Here is an 11,044-nt window from a genome sequence, read left to right as displayed (position 1 = left end):
AATGAACAGCAGGAAAAATCTTCACCACTGACTACCTGCACTCACCTATCACCTTCCCACCTACCTTCCCCAGCCCCCACTCTGTTTATGTCTCAGCTCCCATTCCCCCCCTCCGCCCCATTTCTGAAGAAGGGTCCTGAACCATCAACTTTCCTGCTCCTCTGATGGTGCCTGGCTCGCTGTGTTCCTCCAGCTCCACACTGTGTCATCTATGACTCCAGCACCTGCAGCTATTGCTGTCTCTCTGTGAGCGATGTCAGCTTTGGTTCAATCGGAGCACGGGGCGGGGCTGGAGGACCCAATGGAAACGGCCTACCCTCCAACCAATCAGAGCGAGTGAGATGTTTGTCAGTGTGAAAGTCACGTGATCGTCTTTGTCCGGGTGCGCAATATTCTGCGACCGAAGGTTATCTTCTTTCCGAAGGGGCAGTACACGATATAGAAAGGAAAGCTGCAAAAAACGAGAGCGAAATTGTTTCGGTATTGACTGAGAGGATTTAATAGCGTTTGATGCATGTCAGAAAACAAATTTTAACATGCCGGCCCCGTGTTTTGCAGCAAACGGAAAAACTGCTGCGGACCTGAGGCTGCGATAGGCAGAGGTGATTGCCACCATCTTTATTAGGGGCAATGATCTTCGGGACTCATGCCGGATCGCCATATTTATAGGTGGCAACCTGCAGCGGAACACAAGCACAGCCTTTCTTGCTTGGGAGGGGAGGATTTATACAAGAGAAATGTTTGTTATTGTTTTTCTGGACTTCTTTCCCAGACTGTGAGACACGGCGTGTATTTCCTGGGAAGGACTTTTGACGCTGGCTTCAGGCAGTATAATTGCTGCAGTTACACGTTAGATACTTAGTGGAGGAGAAATGCCGAAAACGCGTTCAGAGCTTTTATGTTCAAAAACAAAGTTGCTGGAAAAGCTTAGTAGGTTTTGGTAGCATTTGTGAAAGAAAAAAAATAACGTTTCGGATCCGCTAACCCTTCCTTAGAACTTCATGTTACCTGTTGCACTCTCACTGTCTGAAGTCCTGCTTTAAATATTATGATCTATTAAAGCATATCCGTTTGTCCAGTGTTCGTATGATTGGGATCAAATCACTGATAGTGCTCTGAGTCCCCTTGTGCTCCCTGGTCAAATTTATTAATATCTGACTTCCTCAGCCTCTCATGGTGGGTGTATTTTACCTCTGCATCTTTCTGTGTCGGGGAGCAGGGTGATTTGAAGAGGAGGATTTATACATAGCTAACAGAAACCAAGAGAAATGTTTGCCTTTTCCAGACAATCTTGCTGTGCTTTCTGGATTTCTATCCAGGGCTGACAGTTATTTGTATCTTGTGGATTTGTTTTACAGGATATTATTTGAGAATAATTTGCAGACCAGGATCAACAAAGCATGTTCTCCATTAAGCAGAGTGATCAGGATCTGAGTATCATTGACACTTAACTGGGAAAGGGAAGAGGTTTAACCATTCTATCCGTGGGAGAATACTCCGGTAAGTTTGTAACTTGAAAGCAGAAAATTAAAATTTTGGGTTGATCGGCCCTGGGATAAGTGTTCAGTTCTATACCCTGCAGCTGAGAAAGGAGATATTGGCCTGAGAGGGGTAGATTTGTCCAAACAGCATCTCGTCTCTTTGAAAGAACTGTCATATTTAGTCCCAATTGCCCACTTCATGATTTTAATTATAAATTCTTCATTTTTGAATATCTGCAAACTTCCTTTTAAAATTCCTTATGGGCACAAATTCCAGTACCCCTTCAGGTGGAATCTTCCAGATCCTGACAACTCTATTGATCCTGAAACTGCTGAAGTCTGTGTTGAGCCCTGAGGGTTATAAATTATTGCATTTAACGTGAAGATGCTGTTCCCTGAGCTCCCATTGAGCTGAATTGAAACAGTATGGTAGGCTGAGATCACAGTGGGTGTGAGCAGACAATGAAAATGAAAAGGCTGCACTGTGAGTGCTGCTTGGCTAAATGAGAGTGCTTTGGAGTTGGGTGAAACAGAAAGAAAGTGAAGCTGAAAGATTGAGTGTGATGCTCAGTCTCAGTTTGGGCAGTTCAGAAAGTCTCTCAGTCCTAACCGAAACAGCCAATTGATAATTGATACTGTAAAGAATTTTCTTACAGTTTTTAAAGTATATATTAGCTTAAATAAAGTTAGGGACATTTAATTTATAATAGTAATGTTTGAAATGAAGGGGGAGGACCTATCTTAATTAAATTCTCTTTCAGGCAGAAACCTGCTGAATCTGGAGAAAAGTCACAACAGAAAACCTCAGATTTGTGGTGTGCTCCTCTTGCACAATAGAACATAGACCCTTGATGTTGTGTCGATCTGTGAAACCAAACTGAAGCCCAGCTAACCCACACTAATCCATTACCATCCATATGTTTATCCAATGAGCACTTAAATGCCCTTAAACTTGGCGTGTCTACTGCTGTTGCAGGCAAAGCGTTCCATTCCCTTACTACTCTGAGTAAAGAACCTACCTCTGACATCTGTCCTATATCTAACACCCCTAAATTTAAAGCTATGTCCCCTCGTGCTAGCCATTTCCCTACGAGGGAAAAAGGATCTGTGTCCACCCTATCTAATCCTCATCATCTTGTATGTCTCTATTAGGTCACCTCTTAACCTTCTTCTAATGAAAACAGCCTCGAATCCCTCAACCTTTCCTCATAAGATGTTCCCTCAATACCAGGGAACATCCAGGTAAATCTCCTGTGCACCCTTTCCAGTGCTTCCACATCCTTCCTATAACGCGGCGACCAGAACTCCAAGTGTGGCCGCACCAGTGTTGCGTACAGCTGCAACATGACTCCTTGGCTCTGAAACTCAATCCCTCTACCAATAAAACCTCACACACCGTATGCCTTCTTAACAACCCTGTCAACCTGGGTGGAAACTTTCAGGGATCTATGTACATGGACCCCGAGATTTCTTTGCTCATCCACACTACCAAGAATCTTACCATGAGCTCAGTACTCTGTATTCCTGTTACTCCTTCCAAAGTGAACCACCTCACATTTTTCCGCATTAAACTCCGGGATATTATCAGTGTTCCTGTTGGCTATTTGTGCAGGAAGTGTGTCCATCTGCAGCTCCTGGTTAACTGCTTTTCAGAGCTGGAGCTGTGGGTGCAGTCAGTTTGGAGCATTCATGACACTGAGAAGGTTGTGGTCGCATTCTCAACAGATTGGTCACGCAGCAGGTGATGATGACACAGACAGCAAGGGAATGGGTGACCATCAGACAAGTAAAAGGCTCAGAAAGAAAGTGCTGCAGTCCCTCGTGGTCATCCTCCTCAAATAGATATACTGTTTTGGGTACTGCTCGGGGCGGGGGGGGGGGGGGGGGTTTGGTGGTGGTGGGGTGGCCACTCGGGAAGCAGCATCAGTCAAGTTCATGGCACTCGGAGTGACTCCGCTGCATAGAAGGGGAGGGAAACGATAAATATGACTGTAGAGACAGGGGATTCAATAGTAAGGGGTAGAGAGAGACATGAATCCAGGATGGTATGTTGCCTCCCTGGTGCCAGGATCAGCGATGACATGGAGCAGCTTCAGGACATTCTGGAGTGGGAGGGTGAACATCCGATTGTACCAGTGACATAGGAGGACCTGAAAGCTGAAGATAGGAAGATAAGAGATACACTAAAGTACGAGATCTCAAATGTAGTATTGTCAAGCTTACACCCAGTGCCACTTTGTTGTAGGGAGGAGTTTTGTGTTGTGTTCAGTTGTACAAGCGACCTTTATTCAGAGCTCTGTTACCGCATGTGTGGGAGAGGCCAGAGTCCACTCCAAACCTGGCTTTCACGTGAGGCCTAATTCCACTCTTAAATACAGCTCAGATTTGAAGAGTGGGCAATGACACTCAAACTTTCCCTGACTGATCGTCATATTTTTATTCCTTTCGCTAGATGTTATTTACGTGCAATATTGTTGTCATTGTTAGCCACACACCCCAAATCAAGAGATCCAATCCAGTAAGCAAACAATCGTGGACGATGTTCAGTCCTAAACCCTCCTATAATCCCCTGAGGTTAGCTAGAAAACTACTTTATCTGTCTTTGGGAACCTTACATTGCTTTTGACAGTTAGATTCCTCAGACATTTGCCAGCTGCGCCATGTTTTTTGCCAAAAAAACAAAATAGTAGCTTACCAGTAAGAACTTTTCCAAATTCTCTACTAACTGTAGTGTGGATTGTTAGGAATTGTGATTAAAGCCTTTTAAACTCAACTCTGATATAAAGTAACTACAATTTTGTAATACAGTTGACAAATTGTGGAAAATCCCTCTCTCACTTCAGCTTAAAAGATCAAATAAACAGTGTTTCTGACTTGCTGCTGCAGTTTACAACCCCAACGATTTGCGTGCTGCAAATGATTTTTAAATTGAAGATTCATTTTCTACTCTAAGCACTTTGCATTATTACTTTCTTGTTTTAATAAACAGCATCTATTCCAATTCCACCCAGGGTCAAATTCAGTCACTTTAGATCTTTACCAAGCCATTAAACAAAATTTGTTTAGATTTCTCAAATAACTAGGGCACTAACCATATCTTCACTTTGGATTTTGTAATCTATATTTGTCACTCTTCCGTTGATCTTTGGATGTAAGAATTTATTCAAATTATCCGTATCTACATTTCAATTGTTTTATCTCTCTGCAGCCCTGACTTCTCTCTTTATAACCTTCCTTTGTCCCTTCCTATGTTGTTGGTCTTTTCGAGGTTGTGTTCAACACCATTTATTGCTTTGCCTTCCATAATGATGCAGTGAGCTGCTTTTATTGCTGACAAACATTTACTCAAGGAATTCAGCTAACCCTTTCACGTTAATTGGTTGTTTGCATTTCTGATTACAATTACATGAACAGTTCAGAATGCTGTAGGATCAGACTTTTGCTTCTACTTTTTATTAAGTAACAAACTTGTGATTGTGGCTGAACCAGGTCTTTAAAAACTGCCTCTTATTAAACTGCTTGTGTTTTGAACTGCCTGTGTACAGAAACCCAAGTAAATTCCCTAATGTTCCTTCTCAACAGGACTCTTTTATACCCCCACAGGACCTTTCGTGATCTAATCCCGTAACAGTGTGAGCTGCTACAATGCACGTGCTAGTAAAGGCGGGAATAAGAGGACAGATGAGATGACTGCTTGGCTGGAGATATAACTTGATGTCTCAGGAATCTAAACCTTTTGAGACTGTTTGTTTGTTTCTGGGTAAGGTAGGACATGCACAAGGGTGATGAAGGGTCTAGGCCCGAAGCGTCAGCTTTTGTGCTCCTGAGATGCTGCTGGGCCTGCTGTGTTCATCCAGCCTCACATTTTGTTGTCTTGGATTCTCCAACATCTGCAGTTCCCATTATCTCAGATATTCTTGTTGATGCTTTTGCTCGTTCCACTGGTGAGGATTTAAACTCGTATGACAGGGGAATGGGAACCAAAGTATAGCTTTAGCAGTAAAAGACTCAAATCAGCAAATGGGATGTGAAATTAGTTCATGATGTTGTCAGTGGCTGAAAGATTAAAAGAAAGAAGGATTAATCAAGATCAAATCTCTTTTCATACATCAACCCTGAGATCCCAGGAATTGGTCTGGTGAACCTTCTTTACAATCATTCAGTAGCCACGGCATCCCTCCTTTGGAAGGGAGAACAAAGGTGCACACTACTCCAGGTGTGGTCTCACCAAGGCCCTTATAGAAAGACATCCCTCTTCCTTTACTCGAATCCTGTCACAATGAAGGGCAAAATATCATTTGCATTCTTCACTACTTGCTGCTGCCTGTTTCCTAAAAGAGAATAGGAGAGAAACACGGAACTAAATGGGGTCAGACACTCCGGTAACATTGTTGAACACACTGTCCCCATTGTATCGGTGCTGGCCATCAAGCACCTGTTTAAACTAGGCCCATTTTCTGGCACTCGGTGTGTAACCTATATTATGGTGCAATGGATGATCATCTCAACGCTTCTTCAAGATTGCAATGGTTCCTGCATCTATCACCATTTCAGATGCTGCCAGATCTGCTGTGTATCTCCATCTTTTTCTGTTTTTATTTCAGATTTCGGGTATTTTGCTGCATCTTAGTCCTTCAGAAGGATCAGAGGGTATGGGGAGAAAACAGGAATTGAATTCATTTTCAGATGTATAAAATGCCTGTCCTGCATGTCTGCCCAAACTCTATCTCTTTTTGTAGTTTTGGGCAAACGCTGACTTCCCTGAAGGACATTTAATGAATCAGTTCAGTTTTACTGACAATCCAGCAGTGCCCCTCAGTGTTGGATCCACAATTGACCAGATTAATTTCTGAGTTTCACAATCTTTGTGTGTGTTCTTCTGGTTTCTCTCTCTCTACTTTACATTTTTTTCAGTTTGAAATTTGGATTGCATTCAGAGAAATCAAACAAAACCACATCCAGATCTGACACTCAATCTGTTTGTCATAACCTAATTATCTCAGGATTTTGAACATTGAAGGAAGAAGCACTGTTCACACCAGGGGGAAATGCGTGGAGTCTGTGAAGATTCATCTGAAATGTCCAAACACCAGCGCAGTCACACTGGGGAGAGACTGTGGAAATGTGGGGATTGTTGGAAGGGATTTATTTACCCATCCCAGCTGGAAATGCACCAACGCAGTCACACTGGGGAGAAACCATTCATTTGCTCTGATTGTCGGCTGGGATTCACTCAGTCAAACAACTTGCTGAAACACCAGCGAGTTCACAGTGGGGAGAGACCGTTTGCCTGCTCTGTGTGTGGGAAAGGATTTGCGCAGACATCTCACTTGCTGAAACACCAGCAAATTCACACAGGAGAGAGTCCATTCACTTGCTCTGTATGTGGGAAAGAATTTGCTTTGTCATCGAGCCTGTTGATACATCAGCTAATTCACAATGGGGATAGACTGTTCACCTGCTCTATTTGTGGGAAAGGATTCGTTTCATCAACCAACCTGCTGAGACACCAGCAAGTTCACACCGGAGAGAAATCATTCACCTGTTCTGCGTGTGGGAAAGGATTTACTCACTCATCCAACCTGCTGACACATCAGCGACTTCATACTGGAGAGAGACCATTCACCTGTTGGGAGTGTGGAAAAGCATTCACTCAGACAGTTCACCTGCTGATACATCAGCGAATTCACACTGGAGAGAAACCGTTCACGTGTTCCGAGTATGGGAAGGGATTTGCTCACTCAACCAACCTGCTGAGACACCAGCGAGTTCACTCTGGGGACAGACCATTCACTTGTTCTATGTGTGGAAAGGGATTCACTGAATCATCCCAACTGTTAACACACCAGCAAGTTCACCACAACCACATTTGAAGGATTTTGCTCTTAAATCAAGGAATGAACTTTGATCTTTAGGCTGTTTTGTGTGTCATTCGTCCCTGCTCAAAACTTGATCTTCTCTTGGGAAATAAGGTAGGGCAGGTGACTGAGGGGTCAGTGGGAGAAATATTTTGGGGCCTATGATCATAGTTGTATTAGTTTTAAAATAGTTACGGAGAAGGATAGACTTGGTCTAAAAGTTAAAGTTTTAAATGGGTCTAAGGCCAATTTTGACACTATTATGCCCCTTAAAAGCACAGTAAGACTGCCTATGTATGGGAATGCGCAAGATGGGTGAGGTGCAAAACAAGTATTTTACATCAGTATTTACTGTGGAAAGGGATATGAAAGCTAGAAAACTTAGAAATGAATGTGTATCTTGAAAAGTTCCATATTATAGAGGAGATGGTGCTGGATGCCTTGCAGAGCATAACAGTGGATAAATCCCCAGGACCTCTTCAGGTGTACTCTCGAACTTTGCGGGAAGCTCGGCTTGTGATTGGGCCCCTTGCTCAGATATTTGCACCATTGACAGTCATCGGTGAGCTGTTAGACTGGAGGTTGCCTAATGTGGTGCCATTGTTTAAGAAAGGTGGTAACCTAAAACCAGGGAACAATAAACTTTTGGTGAGCCTGACATCGGTTGTGGGTAAGTTATTGGCGGCAATTCTGAGGGATAGGATTTACTTGTATTTGGAAAGCGTGGACTGAATGGGGATTGTCAACATGGCTTTGTCCGTAGGAAATTATGTCTTACTAACTTGATTGAGTTTTTTTTTGAAGAAGTTACAAAGAATATTGATGGCAGACTGGTGGATGTTTTTGATATGGATTTCAGTAAGTAAAATTCCGCATGGTAGCCTGATTAACAAGGTGAGATCACATGGAATCCAGGGAGAGCTGGCCATTTGGAAAGGCCTTTGGCCTGCAGTATGCTGCAAGGATTGGTACTTAGTAACTATAACTCCTACATTCACATCCAAATCATCTTTATAAATGACAGAAATGAGTGGACCCAGCTCTGATCCTTGCGGCACACCACTGGTCACACACCTCCAGTCTACAAAGCAACCCTCCACCAGCACTCTGTCTTCTACCTTCAAGTCAGATCTGTATCCAAATGACTGGTTCTCTCTGTATTCCATGTGATCTGACCTTGCTAATCAGTCTACCATGAGGAACCTTGTCAAACGCCTTAGTGACATCCATCTCGAACACATCCACTGCTTTGCCCTAATCAATCCTCTTTGTTCCTTCTTCAAAAAAAATCAAGTTAGTGAGACATGATTTCCTACACACACAGCCATGTTGACTATCCCTAATCAGTCCTTTCCTTTCCAAATATTTCAAGTACTATCCCTCAGGATTCCCTCCAACGACTTGCCCACCACTAATATCAGGCTCACTGGCCTATAGTTCACTAGCTTTTCCTTACCACCTTTCTTGAATAATATTAGCCAACTTCTGGTCCCTCACCTGTGGCTATCGATGATACAAATATCTCAGCAAGGGGCCCAGCAATCATTTGCCCAGCTTCCCTCCAAGTTCTTGGATACACCTGATCAGGTCCCAGGAATTTGTCCACTTTTATGCGTTTTAAGCCGTTCAGCATCACTATCTCTGAAATGTGGCTAATTTTCAAGATGTTGCTATTTATTTCCCCACAGTCTGTATCTTCCATATCCTTTTCTGTAGTAAATAGTGATATACTTGCATAGTACTTGTTTTATTATATTCCCCAATTCTTGCAAATCCACACATAGGCGGCATTGCTGCTTTTTAAGGGGCCCTATTCTCCCTAGTTATACTTTTGTTCTTAATCTATTTGTAGAATCCTTCTGGATTTTCCTTTTAATGCTATTTGCCTAAGCTACCTCATGTCCCCTTTTTGCCGTCCTAATTTCCCTCTTAAGTATAACATTGAGTGAATCCTTATAAGAGTATAATGACAATCTCTGCTGTCTATACCTGACATGTCCTTCCTTTTTCTTGACCAAAACCTTGATTTCTCTAGTCATCCAGAATTCCCTACACCCACCAGCCTTGTCCTTCACCCAAACAGGAATATACTGTCCCTGAGCTCTCGTTATCTTAATTTTTGAAGGCTTCCCACTTCTGAACCTTTCCGTTTTACCTGCAAATATCTGCCCCAATCAACTTTTGAAAGCTCTTGTGTAATACCATTAAAATTGGCCTTCCTCCAATATAGAACTTTAACTTTCAGACCCAGTCTACACTTTTCCATCACTATTTTAAAACTAATAGAATTATGGTCACTGGCCCCAAAGCCCTCCCATGCTGATACCCTAGTCACCTGTCCTGCTTTATTTGCCAAGAGCAGGTCAAGTTTTGCACTTTCTCTAGTCGGTACATCACATACTGAATCAGAACATTTTCCTGCACACTCTCAGCAAATTCCTCTCCATTCAAACCTTTTACACCATGGAATTCCCAGTCTGTGTTTGGAAAGTTAAAATCCATTCCATAACCACCCTGTTATTCTTACAGATAACTGAGATCTTCTTTCAAAATTGTTTGTCAGATTCCTGCTGACTATTGGGAGGCCAATAAGGTGATCATCCCTTTCTTATTTTCAGTTCCACCCAAATAACTTCCCTGGATGTGTTCTCAGATATATCCTGCCTAAGTAAAGCCATAATGTTACCCTTGCTCAAAAATGCCACTTTTCACTCCTCTCTTGCTTTGCTTCCCCTCCCGCTTTTGACTTTCTATCCTTTCTATAGGATCTATATCTTAGAACATTAAGCTGGCAGCCCTGTCCATCCCTGAGCCTTGTCTCTGTAATTGCAATGACAACCCAGTTCCATATTTCCAACCTTGCCCTGAGTTCATCTGCCTGCGTTGTTAGGCCTCTGGCATTGAAATAAATGGTGTCTAATTTATTAGTCCTTTTACATTAATCTTAATAACAATTATGTAACTGTAGGGTAGGTTTTGAAAATGATGATGTTTTATTGCTGTATATCAACACATTCACACTGGGTAAAGACAATGCACCTGCACACTGTGAAAAGGGATTTCCTAGTTCATTAGGACTGGTTTTCATAGAATTCAGAGTATTCCTACAGTATGGAAACAGGCTGTTTGGCCCAAGAATTCACAGAAAACCTCAGAGCATGCCACTCAGACACATGTCCTGGTAACCCACCTAATCTACACATCCCTGAACACTCTGGGCAATTTAGCTTGGCCAATCCACCTAACCAACACATGGGAGGAAACCAGAACACCCAGAGGAAACCCACGCAGCCACAGGGAGAACATGCCAACTCCACACACTGAGTTGCCCAAGGGTGGAATCAAATCTGGGTCCCTGGCATTGTGAGCCAGCAGTGCTAACCGCTGAGCCACTGTGGATAACCACCAATGAGTTCCCAAGAATCTGTAGGAATTTTTGTTGTTGCTCCTATTATCTGTATCCACGTCATGTTATCTGGGCATGTTTCTCATGATGTTTGAAAACACCACATGTCTGGTTACCTAGTTGGGAGAAAAAAAACAATATAAGTCAACTTTTTATTAAAACTACTGTGCATTGAGTCTTCATCTCAAAAGCAGACTAGTTTATTTTGAAAGGCTCTCCATCTCCCCTAACTCCTCCATCCTCACCTCCAACATGCGCGAGGAACGTGTGGTTTTTATTTTTCACTCAGAATGACAGTC

At 42.8% G+C, this 11,044-nt stretch overlaps 1 protein-coding gene across 4 annotated transcripts; it reads left to right on the top strand.

The window, feature by feature from the left end:
* The first annotated feature begins 367 nt into the window (after positions 1–367).
* Positions 368–10,857, top strand: LOC132209175 (gastrula zinc finger protein XlCGF8.2DB-like). Of its 4 annotated transcripts, none has more exons than XM_059644323.1 (3): positions 368–602; positions 1,359–1,500; positions 5,085–10,857. In XM_059644323.1, the coding sequence occupies exon 3, from the start codon at positions 6,530–6,532 to the stop codon at positions 7,352–7,354; it is 825 nt and encodes a 274-aa protein (XP_059500306.1). In that variant the 5' UTR covers positions 368–602; positions 1,359–1,500; positions 5,085–6,529; the 3' UTR covers positions 7,355–10,857. The 4 variants fall into 4 exon arrangements, with proteins under 4 accessions (XP_059500306.1, XP_059500307.1, XP_059500308.1 ...); XM_059644324.1 differs by having other exon boundaries at positions 369–480; XM_059644325.1 differs by having other exon boundaries at positions 369–602; positions 5,064–10,857.
* The last annotated feature ends 187 nt before the right edge of the window (positions 10,858–11,044 follow it).

This window comes from Stegostoma tigrinum, unplaced genomic scaffold (assembly GCF_030684315.1).
Source record: "Stegostoma tigrinum isolate sSteTig4 unplaced genomic scaffold, sSteTig4.hap1 scaffold_70, whole genome shotgun sequence".
NCBI lineage: Eukaryota > Metazoa > Chordata > Chondrichthyes > Orectolobiformes > Stegostomatidae > Stegostoma > Stegostoma tigrinum.
Note: the sequence above shows the minus strand (reverse complement) of the source record. Positions and strands in the feature narration are given on the sequence as shown.

Excerpts from the sequence above, each read along its gene's own strand:
- LOC132209175 (XM_059644323.1), top strand. The coding sequence starts at position 6,530 with ATGCGTGGAGTCTGTGAAGATTCATCTGAAATGTCCAAACACCAGCGC.